Source organism: Leopardus geoffroyi, chromosome B1, assembly GCF_018350155.1.
Source record: "Leopardus geoffroyi isolate Oge1 chromosome B1, O.geoffroyi_Oge1_pat1.0, whole genome shotgun sequence".
NCBI classification, from domain to species: domain Eukaryota; kingdom Metazoa; phylum Chordata; class Mammalia; order Carnivora; family Felidae; genus Leopardus; species Leopardus geoffroyi.
The window spans coordinates 174206340-174234084 of record NC_059327.1 but is presented as its reverse complement, the minus strand read 5'-3'; the positions used below and the strand labels follow the sequence as shown (position 1 = coordinate 174234084).

Sequence of the window (27745 nt, the reverse complement as noted above, 5' to 3'; positions counted from 1 at the left end):
CTTCCAAGGTTGGTATTATGAACTTACTCATTTTAAAAATGAGAAGTTAAGGAACTTACCAAGGACACACAGCTAATAAATGATGGATCTGAGATCCAGATCTGGAAAGTCTAATTCTAGAAACCATGCACTTAACCACCATGCTACAGTGCTTCAAAAAAACAAGGGAGCCCACATTCTTTGATAGCCTGGGGAAAAAAGTCCAGGCAAAACATAAAAAGGAGAAGTATATAGGTCAGATGTTGGCAACTTTCAAAAGACACGTCAAGACTCTGGTCCACTAGAAAAGGAGGACTTAAAACAGGACAGGGCCAGCCCGACCAGGCATTAGCCCTGTGTCATGGTAGAGGCGGGCAAGGTGGGGTGGCATGTCACCGCACAGGCTGACACCTGAGCCCGTCCTAGACCCCAGAGGCACGTGGATGTCTTATGACAGCATGAACCAGCCTTTCTGCTGCTGAGAACCATCCCACTTGCACTTTTTTTTTTTTTTTTTTCCAACGTTTATCCATTTTTGGGACAGAGAGAGACAGAGCATGAACGGGGGAGGGGCAGAGAGAGAGGGAGACACAGAATCGGAAACAGGCTCCAGGCTCTGAGCCATCAGCCCAGAGCCCGACGCGGGGCTCAAACCCACGGACCTGCGAGATCGTGACCTGGCTGAAGTCGGACGCCCAACCGACTGCGTCACCCAGGCGCCCCCCACTTGCACTTTTAAAAAGAAGTGTGCATGGTTGAGGAGAGTCTCAAACACCACGGACAGCCAAAAGCTTTCTGGTGTTCGTTAGGGATGCTCTTTAGGTTGTTAAAATAAAAACACGCAGCAGCAGCTTTCTGAGATAAAACAATGTCAAATTAACACCACATAGTGGAAAGTAGAATTCAAAATTTTTTTTAACGACATCCATTCGACAAACGTTCATCGAGTACCCACAGTGCATAAAAGCCAATGGCAGGCACTATACCACGCCCAAAAATAACCGAGGCAAACACGCCGTGAGCCAACATGGTCCAAACACCATGGTCAGGGCTGGAACGTGGGAGAAATCCCAGCTCATATGTCTCCATGTAGCTCTATGAACTACACCACCAGGACTTCCTAAACAGAGCTTCCTGCATGAGCTTCCTGGTGAAAATGCAAGCCTAACACACCAGTCTGACAAACACAAGATATCCAAGATATGCCAGATGCACCGCCCCACAGAGTAAGCAGGAAAAAGGTGCCAAACTCCTTGCCCTGTCCCTCAGTCCCAACTTGCCTCCTGGCCCTTCTTCCTACTGTCCACGGTGCATTCTCTGGCCTCCCTGGACTGAACCTTTGGGGCTTTCTCCACCTACAAGCAAGCAGCCCTTGCCTCTTGTCTCTGCCTGTCGAACCTGGGTCAGATGGCATTGCCGTGGACCTTCTAAGAACCTTCCGTCACCTCCCACTGGCCCCATGGAGTTTGCAGAGCATCCAGTCTTTGCTTCTCCCACAGCACAGTCATGCGCATCCCCACTGTAAGGCCTCACACCCACGCCTCCACTCCCCACTAGACCGAGTCTCCGTGCCAACAATCTGTGAATGCCCAGCTCCAGCACTGTGCCCAGCACTGAGCAGGCATTCAATAAATGCTCCTAGCTGACGAAATAAAAAATTATATAGAAATACAGTTATCTGTAATTCATTAGGAAGGACTATAATGCTCCACGACCAAACCAGCCTGATTTTTGCTGAATCGTCATTACTCATGGAGGTCTCTCAATGCCCCAGACCACTTGTCTTCCTTATAATAACCCAAGAAAGTGGGTACAATGGCCATCTCCATTTATAAATGATGGAACTTGAGCTCAGAGTGGTTAGTTAACTTGCCCACAAAGAGGTGGCCAATAAGTGGTGCCCAATTCCAAGGCTGTTAACTTCTTCAGCATATCTCCAACACTGCAGTTCTCAACCAGGGCTGAGTTCTCCCCAGTGGACGCTGATGCTGTGTGGGGACATTCTGGGTTGTCACATGGGGGACCGGGGGGGGGGGGGGGAGGGGGGGAGAAGACACCAGAATCTAGTGAGCAGAGCCCAGGAACACTGATAAACATCCCAGGATGCACAGGACGTTTCCCCATAGCAAAGAATTATCTGGCCCAAATGTCAACAGTGCCAAAGCTGGGAAACCTGCTCTAATAGATAAGCAAAAAAAAAAAAAAAAAAAAGTCCCACTGAAGGGAGTGGGGGGGAGAAGCGCTCACCTTTCAGGGTCACCCAGGCTGTTATCTGCTACCATTGCCTTTAAAACATCAACGTTTGCTGAGGAAAAAAAAAGAAAGTAAAGGATTACAATGGGATGAATCACATTAGCAATCCTAGAATTATTACATCAGAAAAGCTGTTGGTAGAAAAATAAGAAAGAAAAGAAAAGCTGTTGGGAAAACATCCGAGTTCCTTCAGTTCACAGGACCCTGGGGTCCCAGAGAAGGGAGAGTTTTTCCCAAGGCAACCCCTCGAAATGGCACCATCGACAGATAACTCACCATGCTGGAATTTAGTATGAGTGCCAGACAGTCTACACAAAGGAAAGCAGATTATTGCAGAGCTGTGCTTCTGACACGTCATTCCAACCTAACATAGAAACATACACTTCTTCCCCCCTCCCAAACCACAGGGAAATTTACGTGTTGCTATTCCACTGCATTCAATTCCCTTTGCTAAATATGTATGACATGCATGTCTTAAGAGACCTGTATTCTAAGTAACTTGAATCTAAAAAAATAAATTAAGGGGCGCCTGGGTGGCGCAGTCGGTTAAGCGTCCGACTTCAGCCAGGTCACGATCTCGCGGTCCGTGAGTTCGAGCCCCGCATCAGGCTCTGGGCTGATGGCTCAGAGCCTGGAGCCTGTTTCCGATTCTGTGTCTCCCTCTCTCTCTGCTCCTCCCCCGTTCATGCTCTGTCTCTCTCTGTCCCAAAAATAAATAAACGTTGAAAAAAAAATTAATTAATTAATTAATTAAAAATAAAATAAACCGGTTAAAAAAAAAAAAAAAAAAAGATCTGTATTCTAACAAGTTACACGTGCCCAAATCACAAGCCTTCACCTCTGAATCCACATGTATTATCAGGTCTGTCTCACATATAATCAGGGATGGGAGATAATTTTCCAGGTGGGCCATTTGGCTTAGCTCAGCTTCAGGACCATATAAGACCTTAACTCTGGCCAGATACTTTAAATTTCCAAGAGGTGGTCACAAATATAAGTTACCTAATATGGACTGAATTAAATTGGACTTCTAATATTAATTTTTCAAAAAATCCAAATTTTTAGGTGGAGGGTGCAGGCTATCAACAAAAACAAACTGTATCTAAGCTTCTTGGGTCCCCACTCCCCCTCCCCCTCCCGTCTCCACAAACACACATCTTTAAGCCTCTTACAGAGCAGTTAGACTCTCAAGGATGGAAGACTGAATGTTCAAGTTCCTTTTGGATATTTAATTGGCAAGGCCAAATGTTATTACTGACTCCTACCCTTTGCATTGATTTTTAAAGTGCTGTTCTCATGAGGGACCACAAATTCTCCAGAGATGAAATAAAAAATCACTATTTATCATGTGAGCCAACACCAACATTTAACATTTAACATTTCAAATGACATCCCTAGGGGAAGAAAATACAACACTACTGATTTTAAGTATTAACAGTGAAGGGTTTATCCAGTGATTCTCAACTTTTTAAAAACTAAATTTATCTGGGCACCTGGGTGGCCCAGTTAAGCACCTGCTTCTTGATTTCAGCTCAGGTCATGATATCACTGTTTGTGAGTTTGAGCCCCACATCAGACTCCACACTGAGTATGGAGCTTGCTTGGGATTCTCGCTCTCCCTTTCTCTCTGCCCCTCCCCAACTTCTCTCAAATAAATTCAATTTAAGTTTTTTAATTGAAATAATTATTGGCCCACCCAGGAGCCTTTTGCAACATCTTTTTCCTAATCACCTTCTCATGAAATTCTAATCTTGAAGATGCATACCTGTTTACATAGTAGATGCAAATCTGTGTTTTATATATAAAATAATTAGGGGTTTTTGCTCCCATGATCCATTTCCCCCCTTTACAACCGTTACAAATAAACAGATTCTTTTAAAAGAAATACTAACACAACATGCCATCTTTCCTTTTTTTTTTTTTTTTTTTTGTAAGTTTATTTATTTTGAGAGAAAGAGAGAGCGTGCGAACAGGGGAAGGGCAGAGAAAGGAGGAGAGACAGAATTCGAAGCAGGCTCCGCACCATCAGCACAGAGCCCAGTTGGGAGCTTGAACTCATAAACCGTGATATCATGACCTGAGCCGAAATCAAGAGTTGGACACTTAACTGACTGAGCCCCCGAGGTGCAACCATTAACACAGCAGCCCTTCTTTTCTAAAAGAAATATCCTCTTTGCCCTTCATGACTATCTGTGAGGATGGCCAAATGCATTCCCTAACACACGTTTTGACCTAAGTAAGACTCTTGTCGTTACTGAAAACGTACTGAAATGGATCGGCAGCTTGTTATGTTCTCCCACACAACAAAGAAGACACGTTACCTTCTGTGACACAAACTCCAATACAGTCTAGTGATGTCACTCATTTTCCTTTTGACTAATAATGAGGATGCACAAAATTAATTTCTGTGTAGTCAAGGGGTTTAGGGAATACCCACAGTAATTTGCCAGTTGACGCTTATTCTCTGCCATCTAAACTTCAAGACTACAAACAATAAAGAGGGAAAGCAACAACAACAAAAAAGGTATGAAAATAAAGATAGCACTAACGGCACTCACTTACAAGAATGGGCTTTTTAAAAACAGAAGTTTAAATTAGTTGCTGGAGAAAATTTACCTACCACCTCTAAAGATGACCTTCCTTAGAAACATGGAGTCAGAAAATGATCGAGGAAGATTATTAAAATACATTAAAATCATTCCTAAAACTGTTCTTTTATAAACTTGTGTTATTTTTTCTATATTTATGTGCTCGTGTACCTCACCCTTATCTCTCATAAAAATTAATAAATAGCCCCATTGTTTGCTATGAGTGAATTCTTTAAGAGTGGACTCAAGTTTCTGTGTAAACATGACCCACACCCTCCCTGTCCGAGGAGGTTCAGTGTGTGAGGTCACGTGGTTTCCCGGGATGAGAAAACTTTCTAACATAACCTCACCATTAGGACTCAAACACATGCTTGAATTTGGCTGTAAAATTACTATGAAGGAACAATCATCTGATTAAGTTCTTTTGAATATGTATCCCCTCCTTGATTGTGACTCATAACTCCAATAAGCCATAAAAGATGGCTCCCCTGCTCTTGTCAACATTCTGTCGACTATACTTCCCTTCATGGGTATCCAGAGAATGGGAGGGGTCAGTTACAGGGCAAGGAAAGCCTGTCAGGAACAGGAGACATTTTCTAGAGGGTAGTAATTTCATGAAATGCTTCCTCTCTTCTGTCCTGAATTTCTGCCTGATCTTAGGTATAAAGCAGTGAAAATCAGGCAGGAGAAATGCCCTATTTCTTCCCCTACCAGTCTTTTCGGCAAACATTCCCTTGCAATCAAGGCAAATCCCCCAGGCCAGAACTATTGTCACCGGCCAAATCTGAGTGCCTGCCATGTGCCAGCCACTGACCGAAAGCTTTAGAGACCTTACCATGTTTGACTCTCCTGACAACTCCAGAATAGACAGAATCATCATGCCCATTTTACAGATACAGAGGCTGAGGCACTAAAGATCATAACTGACTGGCTGGAGTCACACAGCTAGCGTGACAGAGCTGGACACAAACCCTGGTCCATCTGAGTTTGGGTGGGTGCTTTTGACCCCATGTTATCCTTTACATTCTTCAATGTCCAAGTCCTTACCCAAATGATCAATAGTTGAATGCTTCATAGGGCATTTGCATAATCATTAAAGCAATTTTCAGAGACCTACTCGGTAATGATAATTTGTAATGGAATCCCTCCTGCCATAATATCAATTGAACCCCAAGGTAAGAATTTCACAAAAGGATCTCCCTGCCTAGAATAATCACAATATCTTCATTGTTACCAGATCAGACAGTTTAAGGGCCTGCAAGAGAGCTATAAACGTGCAGGTATTTTCCAAGTTCCCATAGAACCCAAGAAAACCCCAATGACCACCCACACACTCTTCAATTCAATCTATTTACAAAGATAAATTAAGGGTAGCACTGTGGTTAATCCAAGCCTTGAGATTAGCAGGACAGTAATCAGTATGCAGGTCAGCTGATAAATGTATCCCTCAAAAGATTTACCTAAACGAACCTGATTTGCAACATTCGAGACACGATATGTTTAAACCATAAGCAAGAATGTCACCATGAGTACAGGTGAAATATTACCCCATTAGTCAAATTAAAAATGCAAAGCAGAAGACTATTCATAAATCATGATAGCAAATGTTTTAAAATACGTAAGTACAGGCAAAGAAAACCTAAATAAACATGGCAAATGGTAACGGATGGGTTGTATTTAATTGTATTCCTTTTTTTTTTTTTTTCCAATTTTAAAGGAAAAGTTATGTTACGGTGTGCTTACAATTAAAGAAATGGAAAACTGAATTAATGTCAATAGGCAGGTCTAAATTGATATTAAGTCCAGAGACTGCTAAAGACATAGACAAAAGATTAAAAATGCATTTGTTCTCTAGAGAATTGAAGTCTCAAAGCAAACCAAAGAAGCTAGAATATAAACTGGTAAGAGACCCAACTATGGATCTAATTCCCTAGCTGTGGTTTGGGCACAGGCTGGAAGGAAGCTAGAGATGGCCATGTCTGGAAAAGGGATGTCCAGTGAGGTCAGATGTCTCCTGGTGGCCAAGGAGAACCAAGGGCCACCCAAAGGATCCGAACCACCACTCATGCTCACAGGTCACTGGAGAAATCACAGGAGGCAAATGAAGGCATGGACCAGGGGAGAGGGGAAAAACCAGGGAGCAGAGGAGAAAGAAGGAAAACAGTACCTTAGCTGCTACTTTCATGTACCTACCGGTAATTAACACAGAGGAAACAAAAAGGTTTCTTCCCAAAAGAAAAAGGACATCATTAAAAAAGAAAAGGACAGACCTGTTTGCTCATGAGTGTGGGAGGTAGGAAACTACAGAGCAAGCTTGTTCCAGAAAGTCAAACGCTTTTCCTCTGCTGTAATGAAGCAGAGTGCCACTGTTGGCCCATCCTGCCATATGCTGCTTGTCGTATGAGCTCTGGGCCAGTTTCCTCATCTGCAAGATGTGATGGTAAAAGGGCCTACCTCCATAAGGTAGTTTTGAGAATTTAATGACTTAATGCTTAAGAGTTTTATAAACTATCCCAGCTGTACACTTTATCTCTTTGAAAGGAAGACACCTCCATCCCTCCTTCCTGCTACCAGGGAAGAGGCAGTAACAGTAAGTGGTTAAGTACAGACTCTGGAGTCAGATGCTACAGTTCAAATCTCAGCTCTGCCACTTGCCAGCCATGTGATGTTGGCAAGCTAGTTAAGCACTGTGGGCCTTTTGGTTTCTCAACTGTAAATTGGGAATGAAGTATCTGAATCGAAAGGTTGTTAGTCCCTAGAAAGCCCTCAGGGCCACCATATGGCAAACACTCAGCTCATACAAGGAAGTTGTACATAAGAACTTCAGCCCTTGCAAAGTTTTCACAATTTATTTATTTCTGATCCAACAGTCAGTCCCACCACATCCCATACTAACTAATTTAGCAGCTGCCCCAGCTCTCAGAAGCCCCAGTCCCAAAGGCCCCCAAGATCCCAAAGCCATGTGAGGTAGTTTCCAATGCACAAGGCACGCCATGCCTCACTGTGTGTACCTCCGTTGGCCTGAAGTTTCCACGCCAAGAACATATTTGTTTATTTCTTGTGCAAATTAAAAATGATTTCTTATGTAGAAATGTGCACCATTGGGTATTAATGAATAACATCACCAAATATCGTTCCCTGAAGGAAGGTCTCTGGAAGGCAGAGATCAAAATCCAAGTATTCTGGTCATTTTTGTTCTTACTTTAAATGCCATTCTAATAAGATTGATTATGCAGTTTTACATCCTGTAGAAACTGAAACCACAAATTAAAGAGAGGAGAGGTAATGCTGTGTAGTTGAAAGAGACCCAGCTAGGGCTAAGCTGTTCACTGACCACGTGAACTCAACTACTTGGAGCCTTCGTTTCTGCACCCGTAAAATGGATACAACAACACTAATTTTAGAGGTGCCTCAGTGGCTCAGCCAGTTAAGTATCTGACTCTTAATTCTGGCTCAGGTCACGATCTCATGGTCGTGGGGTCCAGCCCCGAGTCGGGCTCTGCACTATAACAGTGTGGGGTCTGCTTGGGATTCTTTCTTTCTCTCTCTGCCCCTCCCCCACTCATGCTCTTTTCTCTCTCTCTCTCTCTCTATCTCAAATAAATAAACATTTTAAGAAAAACAATACCCACTTTAGAGGGATAGTGTGAGGATTAAATGAGATTACATACGAAAAGCACACTGTAAAGAATAATGAAAATGATGCGGAACCAGCTGAAACTGCTGTTTCTCTAAGTCAAAAGGCTTAGAGGTGCCGGGCAGGTGCTCTGCTTGACAGTGAGGCTGTGGGGGTGGGGCTCCCCAAGGAAGGGCTGGAGGCAGAGCAGCAGCATCTACTTAGCAGTACGGCTAGTTTCCCCTTTGGACGAATGGCTCGGCTGCATCGGTGTGCCCTACAGCACCGCTGTGACTGGAGCCAGGACAGAGCCCAAGGAAGAGGTTTTCTTTTCGATTCTTGTGAGAACTCAAAGTACGGCAATCTGCAGCTATTGGAGATGTGGCCAACGAGTTCCACATGCCCCAAAAGTCACTGAGAGCCTCACCCTGTGCACCCCTGTAATGGTATCCTACAGAAATCATAACCAGTGTTCTGAACAAGAACCCTGATTTATTAAATCAAGATTCAATTCATCCTCCACTTCAGAAGAGAGAAGTTAAGAGCACATTTCCGAGGGGGGAAATTGCTTATGTCCACAAAGGTTAAACTTTTTAAAAATTGGAACACTTGAGAATAGATCCCAGAAGAGGCAAATCCATGGAGACAGAAGCAGAGAGGTTGCCGGAGGGTGGCCGGGGGAGGGCGGTGGGGTGTGGACGGTGACTGTTTAATGGGTACAGAGTTTCAGTTTGGGATGATGGAAACATTCTGGAACAAGGCAGTAGTGATGGCTTACATCATTATGAATGTACTTAAGGCTACTGAACTGTACCTTTAATGGTAACTTTTTATATTTTGTCTATTTTACCACAGTTTTTTTTAATACAAAAAAAAAAAAAAGAAGGGAACAGACGATGTTTGAGCGCCTACTATACTAATAAGCATTTTATATGCAGGATGTCACAACAATGTTACCATATAAATATTATTTATTATCCTCCTTTTAAAAACAGGTGGAAATGGAGACTCCATGAGGTAATGTGACTTCCCTCAAATCAAAGTGAGGCCAGGACTAGAAGGTGAGCCTCCAGGGCGGGCTTTATGCACTACTCACACCCACTGGCTCTCTGAAAACACACTTACGTGAAACTTCATGGTTGGATAACCTGAAAGCTTAATGGATTAATGAGCTTAGGTAAAAGGTGCTGCCAATGACCAGAAATATTGACAGGAAAGTTCATACAAATTCTGACTCTCTGAAGCAAGTTTTCAATAACACATACGAATATCGAATTGTTCTGGAACACTAAAACATCCATACCTTCATTTTTCATGATGTAGCGAACAATCTGCCCAACGGTGTCACTGTTTTCATTTACACTGTCATTCAACTCTGAAAGAGAAGGCAGAGGAGGGTATGGGTTAAATTGGTCACTTCTGTGGATTCCATGACACCTCACTGAACAGTCTCAAGAAAGCTCTTGCCGTGGCACTAAGGATCTAGGCTTTCTTCCTTCAGCCCCAAACTGCCTGGGGCACAGTCCATGGTGATTTCCTTGGCATATATAACAGACATAACGAGTACCAGAATTATCCATCAACTGTCTTCCCAAGTCCAAACACCCACTCACTTTCATGCATCTGTATCAGTCATTACTACTATATTTCTCTCTCATCATTTCCTTAAACCCTTAGGGGAAATGGGAAGAAGATAGTTAATTAAAAGAAAAAAGTCTCCTTGGATTTTTTTTAAGTTTATTTATTTATTTTGCATGCAAGCGAGTAGGGGAGGGACAGAGAGAGAGGGAGACACAGAATCCGAAGCAGACCCCATGCTCAGTGCAGTGTGTGACGCGGAGCTCAATCTCACAACTGCAGATCACAACGTGAGCCGATATCAAGAGTCTGACACTTAACCAACTGAGCCACCCAGGCACCCCCCGCCTTGGATTTTCTTTTAATTGCAGGTGTACTACATTAATTTAGAGTATGAATTTCTTTTGGGGCAATTATTCATCCATGTTTATAAGCCTCTCCTTTCTTTTAAATACACTTGCAACTGACCTAAATTTCAGCCGTGGTTATTTGCCCACAAACCGTTAACTTTATGAGACTCTGTATATGTGACAGTGTTTGAAGAAAAATCAAACCTTCACTCTGAAACTGTGTAATTTCAGGGAGGAAGGAAAAAGGAGGGTTGAAATACACCATCTTAGTTCACAGAGAACGAATCAAGGTGTGCAGTGTCCTACTCGTGTACCTGGGAAGGTGTCTTCTCCCTCCATAGTCGGCTTCCCCCTCTGTGAAAACACACGTCTGGCCGGACGGTGCAAATGTTGACCTGCTAAGCCGGCCTACAGAGCATCTTTGAAGGAGGGGAGGAGGAGGCTTGCTTTCTATTGACAAACACTCAGCTTTGGTTTGCTCACAGCTACACATGACTCATCCTGCAACCGGGTTCTCTCTCTGCCTCAAAGGTCAGTGGGGGTGGGAAAAACCAACAGGCCAGCAGGCTGGCAAGGAATGAGGAAGCTCTCCCCAGTCCGCCCTTTGGACTTTCTCGAAAGGTGACCTACTCCAAATGTCCCCCTCTGCAAAAACTGACCTTTAAGGAGCTGAAAGGGATAAGGAAGGTTAGCTACTACTCCCCAACTCCAAATCTGGAAACGTCCCTGAAGGATGGTTGAAAAAAAACATCTATGAAGAAAGAAAATCTCATTCTCTTGGGTTTTTCTGAACACTGCCTAACAGTCCACGTTAAGAGGAAAAGGTAAACTATCCTCAAGTTAATCTAAGGCACCATTTCTTGCCACACTTTTATCGCACTGTTGACACAATTATTTTACTTAATAAATATAAATTTCAGTCACACAGATTTAAGATCGAATTCCCCCAGCAAGAGTAATACCATACAAGTGGTGAGAGCTATTTATATTTCACATTATCCTTATTAGAATCTCTTTTAATAATAATAGTAAGGATTCATATTTACTGAGTGGGCTTATGTGCCAAATACGAAATGCATCATCTCTCTAAATTCCACAATAATCCTACAAAGTGGAGATCACTGCCCTCATTTAAATTAAGTTAAATTGGCATGAAATTAACTAAGATTAAATTCTAGTTAAATTATACATAGTAGGGATTTAGAGCATATGTGACTTGCCCAAGGTCACAAGAAATGAGCTGGTAGGTGTTTTGTAAAGGACAGGCAGGTTTCAAGCTCTAGGTGGGGTTACTACAAAATCTACACGGACACTCCGCCATACCACCTACTCTGAAGATGGACCATTTTGCCTCATAGAGATGGAAAATACATATGACTGGTTACTTATTTCAAAATTGCCCCCACTTGGGGCACCTGGCTGGCTCAGTCAGTACAGCATGCGACTCTTGATCTCAGAGTGGTGGGTTCGAGCCCCACACTAGGTGTAGAGATTAAAAATAAAATAAAATCGTAAAAAAAAAAAATCGTCCCTATCCACATCTCCATAAAGAGAATGCAGGTATTTACCTATCTTTTCAACCTTTTCCTCTTCCACATCTTGCTCGGCCTCTGTTGTACAACGATAGCCTTTCTTCTTGAGCAGGTGGCAGATGAGGACGCCGAAGAGACCCATGATAAAGAACACAGGGACGAGCGCATATGCGATATACTCTGGGTGTCCATTGCCAGTATTGTTAGTGGGCGACGGTGTCGTCTCCGTTTTGGAGTGCAGCGTGCGGCTGCCACCATTGTCTACAGGAAGAAATACACACGGCCACGTCAGATGTCTGTCGGAGGCAAGAAAAACCTGACAACACTGGGGAACGTTCACGTTAAATCCGAGTCTCCTCCCCAAACCGTGGGCCACGCGGAGACTGGTGGGTCTGGCAGCACAGAACACAGGCTGAGGTGTTCACGGGCTTGGCTCAAAGTCTGAGTCCCCTTCCTGTCCCTGCTCCTCATAAACTAGGTCCCACCCTGGGAATTTCTTTCAAAACCTCCCAAGCTAGTGTGTGCTTCTTCAGCTGTGGCAGCACCCACACAAGGGCAGAAAGCATGTACAGAGTTCCGGTGAAACATAAGCACAAAGCAAACACGCTATCGTTCGGTGGCATTATAGCGGGGTGCTTAGTGGTTAAGAGCATGGACCCAGGAGACCCGGGTTCAAGTCCTGGCTGTACCACCTAGCAGCTGGGTGACACTGGGCAATAACTTAGCATCTCCATGCCTCAGTTTCTCGTGAAACAGGCATACTAACAGAAGCGTCCCACCCTTCTAGGGTGTTATGAAGGTGAAATAAATTATCCACGTAAAACATTTCGAACCATTTTGACAACATACTAAATGCTCAACTACGGCAGTCACCATGCTAGGCGCGTGTGATATATCACTGAGTAAAACAAAGATCCTTGTCCTCACGGAGCTTATGTTCTAGAACGGTTTAGTAAGCTGACAGACCTAAAATATGCAAAAGAGAAAAATCCAGAATGGCATCAGTCCCTAAACAAAACACATGGGCAGGTCACAGGTTGAGAGAAATGCCGTGGAAGGCATACACATGGGTAAACAGAAGAAAGAATAACAGCAGGGACCTGTTTTATGACAACAAAAACAGGGCGGCTGGGAAGGAGGCATCTTTCAGAGAAAAGGACCTGTGGCCTTGGCCTGTGGCCATGTCAAAGCATCATGTGGACTTATTACCAGAGGTGGCAGACATCCAAGCCTAAAGGGATACCACACGTAGGCTCCCAAGAGGTCCATGCGCATGGGGATCTGAATCTCCTCTATGAAGGACAGTGAGAGGCAGAGAGCCTGGTGCAGTCATGAGACATGGCCAATGAAGAAGATACCAGAGAAAGAGCAAATTACACAGAAAACCAGCTCACAGACACAAAATGAGAAGAGAATTATGAAACGAAGGAGGGGGTCAGGTAGGATGAGAAGTAAAGGGAAATGTGAGATTTGATTGAAATGAAGGCTCGTTATTTGGAATACTCAGATTCTGAAGTGCTAAAATGAAGTTCTCTACATCAGGGAGATTCACAGTGCTGCTTAAGAAACCCAGAAATAGGAGGATGCCAGGGTGGCTCAGTTGGTTAAGCATCCAATTCTTGATTTTGGCTCAGGTCATGATCTCGTGATTTGTGAACTTGAGCCTTGCATCAGGCTCTGCACTGACAGTGTGGGGCCTCCTTGGGATTCATTCATTCTCATTCTCTCTCTCTCTCTCTCTCTCTCCCTCTGCCTTAAAAAAATTAAAAAAGAAAAAAACAGAAAAGAAACTCAGAAATTGGAAAACTAAATACACTTAATTATAAGCTCTCTCAAAGAGTGTTTTGATAAAAAAGAATCCATGTGGCAATGATTGAATGGGACAAATATCAGGTGTGAAATAACCACATTGCATTATTGCAGCAAACAGAAGCCCAATTTGCAAACCAGAGGCCACACAAAGGGCTATCAATCTTTCACATGGAAATATCCATTACCTTTGAACATGAAAGGAAATTGCTGGTTTCTTAGGTTTGTAAAAGGCTGCTTTCATTATTTTATCAGACAATCCCTAGAATTGGGGATAACCTATGTTTTTTTCTGATTTAACTTCCAGGAATCAATATAATAAATGAATGAACAAATAAATGGAAGTACATGCACACACACACTTCCTTAAACATGCACAAATATATCATCTAAATCAGGATTTAACTACCAGCCTTTCAGTAAAAAACAGAAACATTTCTTTAACTCCTTTTATAATTCTAAGTCTTATTTAAAAATTCCTTTTTTTAAGTTTATTTATTTATTTTGAGAGAGAGAGAAAGCAGGGGAATCCCAAGCAGGCTCTGTGCTATCAGCACAGAGTCCGAAATGGGACTCAGACCCATGAAACCACAAGATAAGTGACCTGAGCCAAAATAAAGAGTCGGACGCTTAACCGACTGAGGCATCCAGGTGTCCCTATTAATTCCTTTTTAGTAACATATATTCCATGTAACAGGAATAGGTGAAGCAGGCAACATGCTAAGACCGAGAGAGTTTTACTCAGAATCATGGTCTGTTTCAATCTGGAAGTGACAACCAATTCTCTTTGGAGGGCAGTAGGAATAGGGACAAAAGCGGAGGGGCTCAGAATTGGAGCCAACAGCTCCTCCTGAATCAGGGGGTTGAGAATGTGTCTTTATCATCCATTTGGTATGTAGCAAACCCTTGCAAATACTACATTATTTAGAGTCTGTGATTTACAAACAAGTATCAGTCACTTAATCTCGTAATTATTCTACCATGGGAAAACTGAAGAAGATATGAATCTAAATTAGTGAAACATGAATTACAGAGAGACGCAATATAGCACTGGGGTTCCAAGGTCAGAACGCCCGACATGAATAACAGCTTCACCATCTATTAGGCATGTCACCTTGGGCAAGTTACTTCATTGTTCTATGTTCAGTTGCCTCATTATTAAATAAAATCAAAATGATTATATCTTTCTAGGATGATTTTAAAACATGGCCCCAAATCCTTTGGTACTGCTCCAACCGAGAAGTCTGTACCTCCTACCCTTGAATATATACTCTGAGGTTTGCCTGATCAATAGAATATGTTGGAGTGATACTTTGTCGGTTTCCACCTCCTGTCTCTTGGGGCACTTGCTTTTGGAAACTAATCACCATGCCGTGCAGAAACCGAAGGTTCCTCAAGAAAAGAAACCAATAACAGTCATCAACTTGCCAACTCTGTAACTGAGTATCTTAGAAGTAGACCCGAGAGCCCCAGCTAGTGATGCATGGAACAAACATGAGCTGTTTCTGAATCCTGACAAGTTGTAGATTTCTAAGCAAAATGAGTGACTGTTGTTTTGAGCCACAAAGCTTTGAGGTAAATTGTTATACACCAAATAGAAACTAGAAGACTACTTCATGGAGTCATCATAAGGATTAAATATATTAATATGTAAAGCACTTAGAAGAGTGTTTAGGAAGAGGTACGCATTGTAAAAGTGTTTACTCACCACCTTGATAGAACTGTACTATCCAATATGGTGGCCACTAGCCACAAGTAGCTATTTAAATTTAAGTCAATTAAGAGGCGCCTGGGTGGCTCAGTTGGTTAAGCGTCTGACTCTTGACTTCTGCTGAGGTCATGATCCATGGTTTGTGAGATGGAACCCTGCGTTGAGCTCTGCACTTGACAGCATGGAGCCTGCTTGGATACTCTCTCTCTCTCTCTCTCTCTCTCTCTCTCTCTCTCTCTCTGCCCCTCCCTCATTCACACGCATGCTCTTTTTCTCTCTCACTTTCAAAAATAAAAATTTTAAATGTAAGCCAATAAAAATGATGTAAAATTAAAAATCCGGTTCTTCAGTTGCATTAATCACATTCTAAGCGTTCAGTAGTCACATGAGTAGTAATTGCTACCATACTGGGCAGGTCAGATAAAAAACATTTTCGGGGCCCCCAGGTGGCTCTGTCGGTTAAGCATCAGACTTCAGCTCAGGTCATGATCTCATGGTTTGTGAGTTTGAGCCCCACGTCAGGCTCTGTGCTGACAGCTCAGAACCTGCTTTGGATTCTGTGTCTCCTGCTCTTTGTCCCTCTGTTGCTTGTGCTCTCTCTCTCAAAAGTAAATAAATAAACATTAAAAAAATTTTAAGAACATTTTCATCATCTCCAAAAGTTCTGTTGGACAGCCCTGTTATAGACTACAAAGAACTGCTAAAAAGCAGTTGACTTGAGAATCTACTGTGACCTACCATAGCAATTCAATAAAAATAACTTTAAAATTACAAAGTAACTATTCACAAATAATGCCTTAAAACATTGTTAACTTAGGCAAATTTAGTTTTCCTTCAGTTTACACTAAAGACTTGTTTAGAGACATTGACCATCTTTCTCTTTCTCCCCAGCTGAGTCATATCTGAATTACAAACAAATTATTTGAATCTAAGTGAATAGCAAAAGTGGTTGCCACACTCTCTATAAAACAAAAAATGGCAACAATATGAATTTTGATCATGGGATAGTAAGAAAATATCTAAATCAATCATTATCCACCCATTTGATGGAATAATATGCATCATTTAAAACTATAAAGATTTCATGAAGACATGAGAAAACACTTAAGATACAATGTTGAATATAAAAGGCTTGATTCAACATCTTACATACAGTATGGTCCAACTAGTTTTTTAAAAATGCAAGAAGGCATAAAATGTACAAAGCAATGACCAAAATATTAAGTGATTTCAGGTAACTGAATAATAGAATAATTTTAAATTTTATTTTTATACTTATCTATAATTTTCTAAAATTCATATGTATGTATTCCTTTTGTACTAAAGTGGTAGACACCTTAGAAAAAAAAAAAAAAAAAAGATACAAAACAGGTGGTCAGCCATTTGGGAATCACAGACCCCTCTGGGAAACTGTTGGATGCTATGAAGGTTCCTCTTCCAAAACTTTGCCTTCAAGTTCTACAAGCTCTGAATCCCAAGTTCATACAAGGGCAAGTGAATCGATAAGGATGATGCCCAAGTTTCTGCTTCATAACATGGTGGACATTGATGTCATTCATCAAGATGGGAAATAACTTTAAAGAAAAGGAAGCTTGCTTGGTGTGATGTGTTGAATTTTACCTCCCTCCCAATTCAAATGTTGAAGTATCCCAAGTACCTCAGAATGTGGCCTTATTAAAATAAGGGTCTTTACAAAGGTAATCAAATTAAAATGAGGTCATTAGAGTGGACTCAAATCCCACATGTCCTTATCAAAGGAGAAATGTGGAGCCAGGTACAAAGCGAAAACACAATGTGGAGATACAGGCAGAGATGGGGTGTTGCTTCTAAAGGCCAAAGACTTCCATGAAACCACCAGAAGCTAGGAGAGAGGCATGAAATAGATTCTTCTTCACAGCCCTCAGAAGGAAGCAACTCTGCCGGTCTTGATCTTGGAATTCCAGCCTCCAGAAGTGTGAGGCTCTTTTTTAAGCCACCCAGTTTGTGGTACTTTGCGACAGCAGCCCAAGAACACTAATATACTCGGCATGGAGAGGACGCTATCACGAGTTCAGTTTTGAACATGGGGACAACCGGACGGAAATATCCAGTGAGAAACCGGATCCACTCCATGAGGAAGCTGAGGGAGAGAACCCAGGGTTCTACCCTAGAACAGAGGATAGAGTTTCCAAAAGGAATGAGCAGTCAGCAAGGTCAGAAGCTGCAAGAGAGAGCAACTAAAATAGGAAGGAAATGGAAAATTGGTGCAGCCACTATGTAAAACAATAAGTTCCTCAAAAAGTTAAAAATAGAGCTACCATATGATCCAGCAGTCCAACTTATCCTATTTACCCAAAAGGACTGAAATCAGGATCTTAAAGAGATAACTGCTTCCCATATTCACTGCAAGTATTATTTACAATAGCCAAGATATGGAATCAACTTAAGTGTTCACCGATGGCTAAATAGATAAAGAAAAGACGGTGTACATATACAACCAAATCCCTTTTGGCCTTAAAAAAGAAGGAAATCCAGGGGCGCCTGGGTGGCTCAGTTGGTTAAGCGTCTGACTTCAGCTCGGGTCATGATCTCACGATCTGTGAGTTCGAGCCCCATGTCGGGCTCTGTGCTGACAGCTCAGAGCCTAGAGCCTGCTTCAGATTCTGTGTCTTGCTCTCTCTCTGCTCCCTCCCCCCCTCCTCTCTCTCTCTCTCTCTCTCTCCCCCCCACAAATAAACATTAAAAAAAATTTTAAAAAAAGGAAATCCTGCCATAGACAACAGTATAAATGGTCCAGGAGGGCATTAGTGAAAAAATGTACGTAAGTGAAAAAAGCCAGTCACAGAAGGACAAACACTGCATAATTCCACTTTATGAGCAATCTAAAATAGTCAAATTTATAGAAACAGAGAGTAGAATGGTGATTGTCTGGAGTGGGGGGAGGAGAAAATGGGTAGCGCCTATTGAATGGGTATAATGTTTCCATCCTGCAGCACAGCATTGTGCCTGCTGTTAACAATACTGTATCATGCACTTAAAACTTTGTTAAGAGGGCTGATCTCATGTTAAATGTCCTTAACACACTTTAAAAAAAGAAACAAGAAACAAACAACCTGAGAAGACTCTTTAGAAAAAGAATTGAGAACTCAGACAAGTCAGGCAACATAGAAGTTTCTAAGGACTCATGGGAAACCATTAGTTTCTAATTTAAGAAGCTGCTTGGAATTTTTTAAACTTTCTCCTTGTACTTTATTTCCTGTTTTTCTGTAGTTTCTTGAAGTAAACTTCAAAATCCCAAAATAAATAAATACATACATACAATGAAAAAATAAATTAAATTGGAAGGAAAATAGATTTTCGTGGCCTTGGACAGCAGTTTTTCAGTAGACCAGAATGTAAGACTCGATTTCCTGGGTTGAAGAAGAGAGACTGAGCTCAATGTACCCCTTCTAAAAGCCCGGTAGAAGCACAAAAAGGGTAGGGTAGTTCACCTTTAGGGTGAGAGGAAGAAATTTCTGTTTGGAGTTTTGTTTTGTTTTTAAGCGGCTGAAACCAATGTATTTACATACGAAAAGGGCAAAAGGAAGAGACTGAGAGGGAATAAGGACTGACAGCCTTGAGGAGATTTCCATAGGCAGACAGATTAAATCCTGGAATAGGGGGAAAAAAACTTCACTTCTTCCTGAATCAGGGGGTCTGTGAGTTAGAGACCTCAACAGTGGGCTGAAGGAAATTGAGGGCACAAGGTGCATGACACCTCCATTTTCTCTCAGAATAAATAGGAAGAGATGACATCTGTTGAGATCTGGGGGCAGCAGGTGGGCCTGGCGGAGAGACTGAGCGAACAGGAGAGGAACAGGAGAGGGCTGTGCACAGGCACTCAGGGCACAGCCGAGAGGAGCACCCCAAATCTCCAGCAAGGCTAACCCATGTGGAAAGGTCCACACAAGCTGGAAAGCCCAGCACAGTAACAGACCAGTGATCAGAGTCAGAACCAAAAGCATACAGAGCCATAGTAAACTAGGAAGAGAACGGTTTTGGGGGAGATGGTGTTTCAGAAGAGATGGAAGTGTGGCTCAGAGTGGTTTATTTCTCTGTTACCACTGACAACAATAACTACCACATTTACAGAGGATTTAGGAGCCAACGCTAAGCTAAGCATGAAATCTTCACGACAAACTTAGGGCATAGAGGTCTATCCCCAAATTACAGATGGGGAAAGGAGGCACAGAAACGTACAGCAACCATCCCAAGGTCACCCCGCTACTTGGTGGCCGTGCCTCAATTCAAACCAGTCCGTCTGGATGCTGCTTGCCTTTATATTGTTTCCTCTTACCTTCTGGAAGCCTGGGTCTCCACATACATAAAACCGCGCCTATATGTAACTGGGCACCATCCAAGTACAAATGCGTGTGTGTAAGGTATATTTTAATTAGTTCTCTTTCAACAATATTTTATCATTTAGCTACGTCTCTGTCAAAATGCTAAATGCTGGTTTGCTCTGCTATTTCACAACTTAGAGTAAAGACTTCCCAAACTTCAAAACCGTGGTTTCCAATTATCGCAGCAGGAAGTAGGATAGGTTTTAAAAATGCCCAGCACTAATGGACAAATACGAAACTGCTTTTTGTCCCCATCTCTGACCTCCCTCCCTACTCCAAAATCTGACCCAGGCCACAAAACCCAGGTCCACTCAGCCTCTTCAAAAAGAAGCCCATCGCCTCATCTGGAGTTTGTCCTGCACACAGCAAGCCCACCGAAGCAGGGAGTTCTTGGCTCTCAATGAGGAATGTGATTCCCTTCAGCAACATCGCAAGTAAAAAAATGTTTAACAAAAGCCAGTGTTTATCAAAATCCTTTGGATTTTTCCTAGACCCAGCCAGGTTTGGTTTCTTCATTGCATTTTGAGGACCCACTATGTATTGTGACTTGCCAACATCTCATTAAGAAGGTCACAAAAGAAGACGTGATTTAAAAAAAAAAAAAAAAAAAAAAAAAAAAGCCTGCAGATGGCAAGGAACTGAGGAAGAGCTCTGAAGAAATGGCTCCAAGTCAATTCCCAAAATCAAAAGCAGCTTTTTAGCTTGTTTCTAAATAATACTTGTATTTCCAACTGACCTCAGTGGTCAGAGGAGCTGAGAAGCCTGGAAATGGCATTCCTCAAACCCAGTGGGCATTGCTAGAGGTTGCTAAACAATGGGGAAGACAAAGCTAATAACCAGAGACTACAGATAAGGAGGTCCTTGTGACCTCTCCCAAGCAGCTTTGCTCCAACCAAGGGACATTTTGATGGTTCTGATAGGTATCCTTCCCTTTTTATCAGGAAAGGGTACACATTCTCAGAATCTAGGGTTTCCCAGCAGGGTGACCTGACAGCTCAGTGATGGAAAAGGCACTGGCCAGTATATAGATAACCCACACAAAGCCTGGCTGGAAAATCACTTTTAAACACACACACGCCCTACTTTGTTTTTAGTGAAGATTCAAATCACGGTGCCCAAGAGCAGTCTATTTTTGGTCTAGATTACTAAGATCAATAGATGTACATTTCCCTAAAAGGGTTTTTCTTCATTCAGCTTTGCCACTGGCTACCTCTGTGATCTGAGCAAGTCGCTTTACCTCTGTGGACCTCAGTCTGCTCAGCTGAAAAATTATGAGCTGGAGCCAATGGTTCTCCATGGCTCTCCACGTTCCCAACCTTCTCCAGCCCCATCCGCAAAGCGTGACTGGAGATAAAAAAACACAAGCTGACCCTGTTGTGTCCATCAGGCAAAATCCAAAAAGCCCTGAGAACAAAAACTTTTATGCTTCACTTCATAGCAAAACCAAATCTGAGAAGCACATTGGTGGCCACACCTGTTCTGCTCTGATGTGAAGCTATATATGACCTCTATTCCAGTGAGTGTGCTGCATAAGCATTGACGTATTTGATCAGATTTCTTTTTTTTTTTTTAAGTTTATTTATTTTGAGAGAGACAAAGATAGCATTGGCTGGGGGAGGGGCAGAGGGAGAAGGAGAGAGAGTCCCAGGCAGGTTCCATGCTGCCAGCACAGAGCCCGACGTGGGGCTCGAACTCATGAAACCACGAGATCGTGACCTGAGCCAAAATCATGAGTCAAACGCCTAACCGACTGAGCCACCTGGGCAGGAGCCCCTTGATTCGGCTTCTGAAGCAGTGGATTACATTTGTAAAGTTTCAGCCTTGGGCCCCAAGGGTTTCAAATCTCTACGAGGTGGGTACTATCCTTTTATAGAAGGGGAATCGCAGATTCGGGGAGTCCGAAGTCACACAGTTAAAAACTGGTAAGAGCCTGCATGAAAACCAGGCAGGTGCTCGCAACATGCCCACATACATGCAGCTTCTCAAAAACCACTTTAGCATGATTGATCTACGAGCTTCTGCAAAACGACCTGCTTTATTAAGTTAATTGTCAAAACACAGTTTAAATCAATTACATACACTAATGATAGGGGCAAATACATAACAAATTCTACAAAACCAAATCATCCCCAAATTATTTCTATTTTTGGCTACAGAGATAAAACCAAAGTCACAGAGCTTTTAAGACCATCCCCGACAGTGCCAGTTATTGAGACAGAGCATCTATGCAGACACATTTTTAAAAAGCTTAAAATAGGGGCGCCTGGGTGGCGCAGTCGGTTAAGCGTCCGACTTCAGCCAGGTCACGATGTCGCGGTCCGTGAGTTCGAGCCCCGCGTCGGGCTCTGGGCTGATGGCTCAGAGCCTGGAGCCTGTTTCCGATTCTGTGTCTCCCTCTCTCTGCCCCTCCCCCATTCATGCTCTGTCTCTCTCTGTCCCAAAAATAAATAAACGTTGAAAAAAAATTTAAAAAAAAAAAAAAAAAGCTTAAAATGAATGGGAAGAACAAATGAGCTCAAAGGGAAACCGGAAAGACAATGGAAGTCAGTACATAAACAAGGGCTAAACTTTGTAGTGAAACTTCAGACCAACGCCAACTTCTATACAACTTCCAGATAAACAGCTGCTACAGCCCTCCCCACCCCCACTCTGAATCTGTGACCAGGCAGGGAGGGGACATCCAGATAGGATCCAGCCGCCCAGAGTCCACCCATCCATGACAGTGCACCCAGTCACTCAGTTACCATCATTTTGTCAAAGTCCTTGAAATGTTCCATGACACTGGAGCACAGAACTCTGATTCGGGACAGTGAAGACCACTCTGGGAACAGACAGGGGCCGAGACACCTTCCCCAGCAAATCGTGCATAAATCAGCAATGCCCAGCTATGAATCCCTGGTTTTCAGAAGCCTTCCGCTAAGACGTCCCTTGGAAAACGCAGCTGTCCCTGAGGCTTCTGCTAATACCTGTGTGAGATCAGCGGTACCCTGGAGGATGCCAAAACGGAGAGTTCAGCAGCACCCCAGACCTGTGGGAGAGGGAAACAGGGAGGGACGAGTAGCCAAAGATTTCAAAATATTGCCTGTGGCCAAGAAAGTTTCTTCCCTTCCCCAGTCCTTGGCCAAATGTTTGCTTTTGTTAGAAACGAATATAACCAAATACACAATAAGTAAACCTTGACTGGAGCCTGGCTCAGAAATTTAATCAATAAAAAAATTTCAAAACAGCTATAAAGTATATTTTGAGGACAACTGAGAAACTGGGTTAAGGCAGGATTAGAGATGCATTGTTTATTTTCTCAGGTATAATGATGGTACTGTGGTTATGTAGAAGGAAGTCCTAAATCCCACAAGATGAATGATACAGGTATTTAGGGCGAAATGTAACAATGTCTGCATCTTGATCTCAAAGGGTCCAGCAAGGAAGGATGGATAGCTAGCTAGATAGGATCAGCTAGCGGATATGGCAAAATGTTGGATCCAAGTGGTTAATATACAGGTGCCCACTTTACCATTCTTTCAATTTGGATATTAAAAGTTCGCAAAGGGGGGCGCCTGGGCGGCTCAGTTGGTTGAGCATCCAACTTCATTCAGCTCAAGTCATGATCTCGCAGTTTGTGAGTTTGAGCCCCACATCAGGCTCACTGCTGTCAGCACAGAGCCTGTTTTGGATCATCTGTCCCTCTCTCTCTGCCCTTCCCCCACTCGTGCGCGCACGCTCGCTCTCTCTCTCTCTCTCTCCCTCCCTTAAAAATAAAAGGGAGTGTAATAAAAAAAGAGTAAAATGTTCCATATTAAGAAAAAAAAATGGGGTACCTGAGTGGCTCATTTGGTTGAGTGTCCAACTCTTGGTTTCAGCTCAGGTCATGATCTAACGGTTGGTAGGTTCGAACCCCATCAGGCTCCAGGCTGACAGTGTGGAGCCTGCTTGGGATTCTCTCTCTCCCTCTCTCTCTACCTCTTCCCTGCTCTCTCTCTCTCAAAAATAAATAAACATTAAAAAAAAAAAAAAAAGAAAAGCTCACAAAATCCCACTTAATCATTTTTTAAATACCCTTTGTGGGAGCCTATTATTATTTTTTAATGGGAAAATACATTTGAATCTCCATCCCAATTACTCAAAAAGGAATGTTTGGAGCACAACCCATTCTTAAGCTTCGCTTTCTTTGTATATGTACTACAGGTGCGGGAAGGGAAGTAATTCGTGTGATCCAGGAAGAAAAGGGACTTTACATTAGTTTTTCTTTCTTCAAAAGAAAAACTGAATTTGGCTGGATAAAAAGGGAACAAACATTCCTGACAGGCAGGAGAATGGGGGACAAAACTGAATCACTCCTGAATCCAAGCTAGTTACCAGAACAAAGGGCTGAAACTAGGGTGAGGTCAATATAAAGAAACAAAGATGCTTAAAATAATGATGGAAATTATAAATATTTATCATCATAGATTTCAAATGAAACTAGAAGGGGAAAACTGCAGAGTCAGAGAAAGTCCCCAACATTCTCCAAAACTGTCAGATTTACCATTTGAAGTTACTTCTGAAGGCTACAGAACTCCCTGACCAAACACAATTCCCCAAGGGCATCAAAAGATTGAACAGAGACAACAGCCACAACCCCACAGCTGCTCCTTGGGAGAGGATTAACTTTAGGATCTCAGTGTTTAGAGAAGCCAAGGAACTCAACTTCTGGACCCTTCCTGAACCTTCCAGAGTCCTTCAAACAATGGTCTGCATTCAGAATACAACAGAAGGTTCATCTGACCTGGCCTCACCCCAGACCGGAGCAAGCCAACTCACCAGCATCTGCACTGGAACACAGGCGAGGAAGCCACCACACATGGCCCCAAGGCAGAGAAGGCTGAAGCAAGGCCAGGGGGCCCTGAGCTGCAGGGCACATCTTGGGGTCCTCAGAGAGGGGTGTAAGCAAGGGCAATGCTCGTGGTTGCTACAGGGACAGGAGGGCTCCACAGCGCAGGCCCCAGCTGAATCCTCTCCTCCTCTTTTTCCGTCTCCCCATTCCCCTGCCCCTCCTCGTCTTTTGCTATTTTCAAGTGTCCCCAGTCTGGGGATTTTTAAAACTTAAAAGTCTTTACCTACTGAGAGCACTGTCTGTTTTCTGGGGAGGAGCTAGATGGCTGGAGAACAGGTTTAGAGAGACACTTTTTTTTTTTTTTTTCCCTTTCTGCACCTTTTGAATTGTAAATTCTGTCCAAACAAGAAAGCAATGGAATTTTTTAAAAAGTCATCTGTTTCAAGTGACTTTAAAGCAACAAAACTTCAGAAACCTAATCTTCACTTTGGATCCTTTTTGACAAGTGGTGTGTTATGAGAAATGAGCTGCTACATTAAAATAACTGTGATGGCAGCATTTACTGAGTGTTCACAGTATGGCAGACACTGTTCCGGAAGCCTCATGTACAAAGTCATTTCATTTCCACAACATCTGTAAGGTAGGTCCTCTCACTACCCTCCAGGCCCCTCACTCTTAGCCACTAATAGTGCCTGTAAGAGTGGAGGTGGCCTTCAGTTTTAGCTAGTGACACACACCTCACAGTAAACAGGCAGGTTAAACCATCATCAACTGAAGGCAGAGCCGGGCTGGGGCCCAGGGCCACATCCATCCACTGTAATGCCCTGAAACCCTAAAAGGCTGCCTCTCTCAAAATGATCCTAGTATGTATAGTAAATACTGAAATCTTCATGCATCTTTTTCTAATGTAAAAATCTTCTTCATGAAAGAATAATTAAAGCCAGCTATAGCAAGATGAAATTTGTAATCAATTAATTTTTTTAAAAAACATCCCAGCAGCATAAAATTACCCAATATTAACTTTTAACTACAAAGGCCAAAGACCACTCTAAAGTATAACTGTTTTACCCCTCCACAACTATGAAAAGGAAAGGAAAATTTTTTCCTGTCTGTTGAAAATCATCTTGTTCACATACGTATGTTTTCACATTATTATCCCAAAGTATTGTACTTAGAAGCAATTCAGTACTTGGCACAAACATAATTTGTTCTAACAGTGTTAGTTCCCTGGCATCTAAAAATCTTTCAGATAAAGAAGGCAGGAAGGGAAAAAAAGCAAAGGACAAGAGGAGGAAAATCTTCAATCATACACATCAGCTAGAGACACCATACAAGATATAAAATTTCCTATCCAAATGACACTCGATACTTTTACATTCATTACTTTATCAAAACCTCTGTGGGTTTTTAACTGGGTGGTTCCGTCAGTTAAGTGTCCGACATCCACTCAGGTCATTTATGGTTCATGGGTTCAAGCCCTGCATCGGGGCCCTGTGCAGACAGCTCAGAGCCTGGAATCTGCTTCAGACTCAGTGTCTCCTTCTCTCTCTCTGTCCCTCCCCAGCTCATGCTCATTCTTCCTCTCTCCCTCTCTCTCTCTCTCTCTCTCAAAAATAAATAAATATTTTTTAAAAAGAAAAGAAACCCCTAATCCCAAGGAGATAGCCAAGAGTGTGGGTGAGATCCTCATTTTGCAAGTAAACCCACAGTGGCCTGACATGACATCACTGGGTAGAGGCAGAGAAAAGAGCCAGAAAGAAGAACCACGACTCACACCTGCTGACATCTTCCCCACGCCCTTCACACAGCACACGTCACCCGGCCACAGGACTGTGGTCCAAGCTAGGAAACCCAAATGTGAACTAGAACTCACAGGAAAACCCTGGTTTAAGTCACACACACCTGTCTCCCCAGCTGGAGGGGCCGGTGTCCTGCCTCCTGCCTATCACACCTCCTGGGATAGGGTGTGAGCACCTTAACCATTTGTCAGGTGGTCGCTGCAAAACTGGGAAAGCAGATTCTACCCCCTCCCAGAAGGGCTCCTGGGTAACTGAGTATCCACTCTCCCTGTAACCTGACCAGCAGTTTTGTCAAGATGCTATTTGTAGGACAGAATGTCCAGTGTACTTACACACCCATTTGCCAAATACTGACAGTTTGTTAAAAAAACATAAATATTTTCAGCGCTGGACAACTGATATACCCTGTAGCTTTACACACTTGTTGGGTCAGCCCTTTCTGAACGATGTTAATCTACCAGCAAGCCCCCGGGCTCATCGGAATCAACAGAAGGTTCCAGTTAGCAGAGATTCCAAAGGAGGCCACAAACAGCACATTCCTAACCCCAGCCTGGGGAACTGGCCCTGAAGGAGATTTTCACAGGACTCCATTCCATTCCAAATTGCTAGATCGGTAAAGGGATGGTACACAGGAGAGGAGTTTACATACTCTTTCCAAAGCCACTGCCCACTTCTCACAGCGTTGCAATTCCTAACAGATCTGTTCATGTATATTCCTTGCAAAAGGCCAAGCAGGGACTAGTTTAGAAATTATTTAGGGGCGCCTGGGCGGCTCAGTCGGTTGAGTGTCCAACTTCGGTTCGGGTCATGATCTCACGGCTCGTGAGTTTGAGACCTGCGTCGGGCTCTGTGCTGACAGCATAGAGCCTGGAGCCTGCTTCTAATTCTGTGTCTCCCTCTCTCTCTCTGCTCCTCCCCAGCTCATGCTCTGTCTCTCTCTCTCTCCTTCAAAAATAAGTAAAAAAACATTAAAAAAAAAACAAGAAAGAAATTATTTAAACTGTGGGAGAAAGCGAACGGCAAGTGTCAGGACAAAACCACCGAACAGGCAGAAGAGGACAAGCCCAGGTAGCCTGTTTCCACCAGAAAAACAGCAAGAGTGGGGGTGAGGAAGGGGGTCCCTTAGGAACCCGTGGCTCTTCCAGAGCTCTACAGACAGGGAGCTGGCACAGAGAACCAGGCCTCTGGGATCTTCTAGGTCCCTGATTTCTGGCACAATCCGTCCCTGCCAGGGTCGGAGTTCAGCCAAGCAGTTTCCACCCAGAAGACGACACAAACTAACCACGTGGGAAAACAACAGGTGTCACTGAACCGGCAGGAGCCACGCAAGGGCTTCACAGGGGAAGACCGGCAGAGGCA

General features: G+C 43.1%; 1 protein-coding gene across 1 annotated transcript in view; it reads right to left on the bottom strand.

The window, feature by feature from the left end:
* The window catches only part of RELL1 (RELT like 1), a 69738-nt gene that overhangs the window by 25006 nt on the left and 16987 nt on the right, over positions 1-27745 (bottom strand). Inside the window, exons 2-4 of the mRNA XM_045474286.1 lie at positions 11933-12157; positions 9740-9811; positions 2227-2284 (exon numbers count right to left, since the gene is read on the bottom strand). Of these exons, the coding sequence (XP_045330242.1) occupies positions 2227-2284; positions 9740-9811; positions 11933-12157 (355 nt within the window). The remainder of the gene's footprint in view (positions 1-2226; positions 2285-9739; positions 9812-11932; positions 12158-27745) is intronic.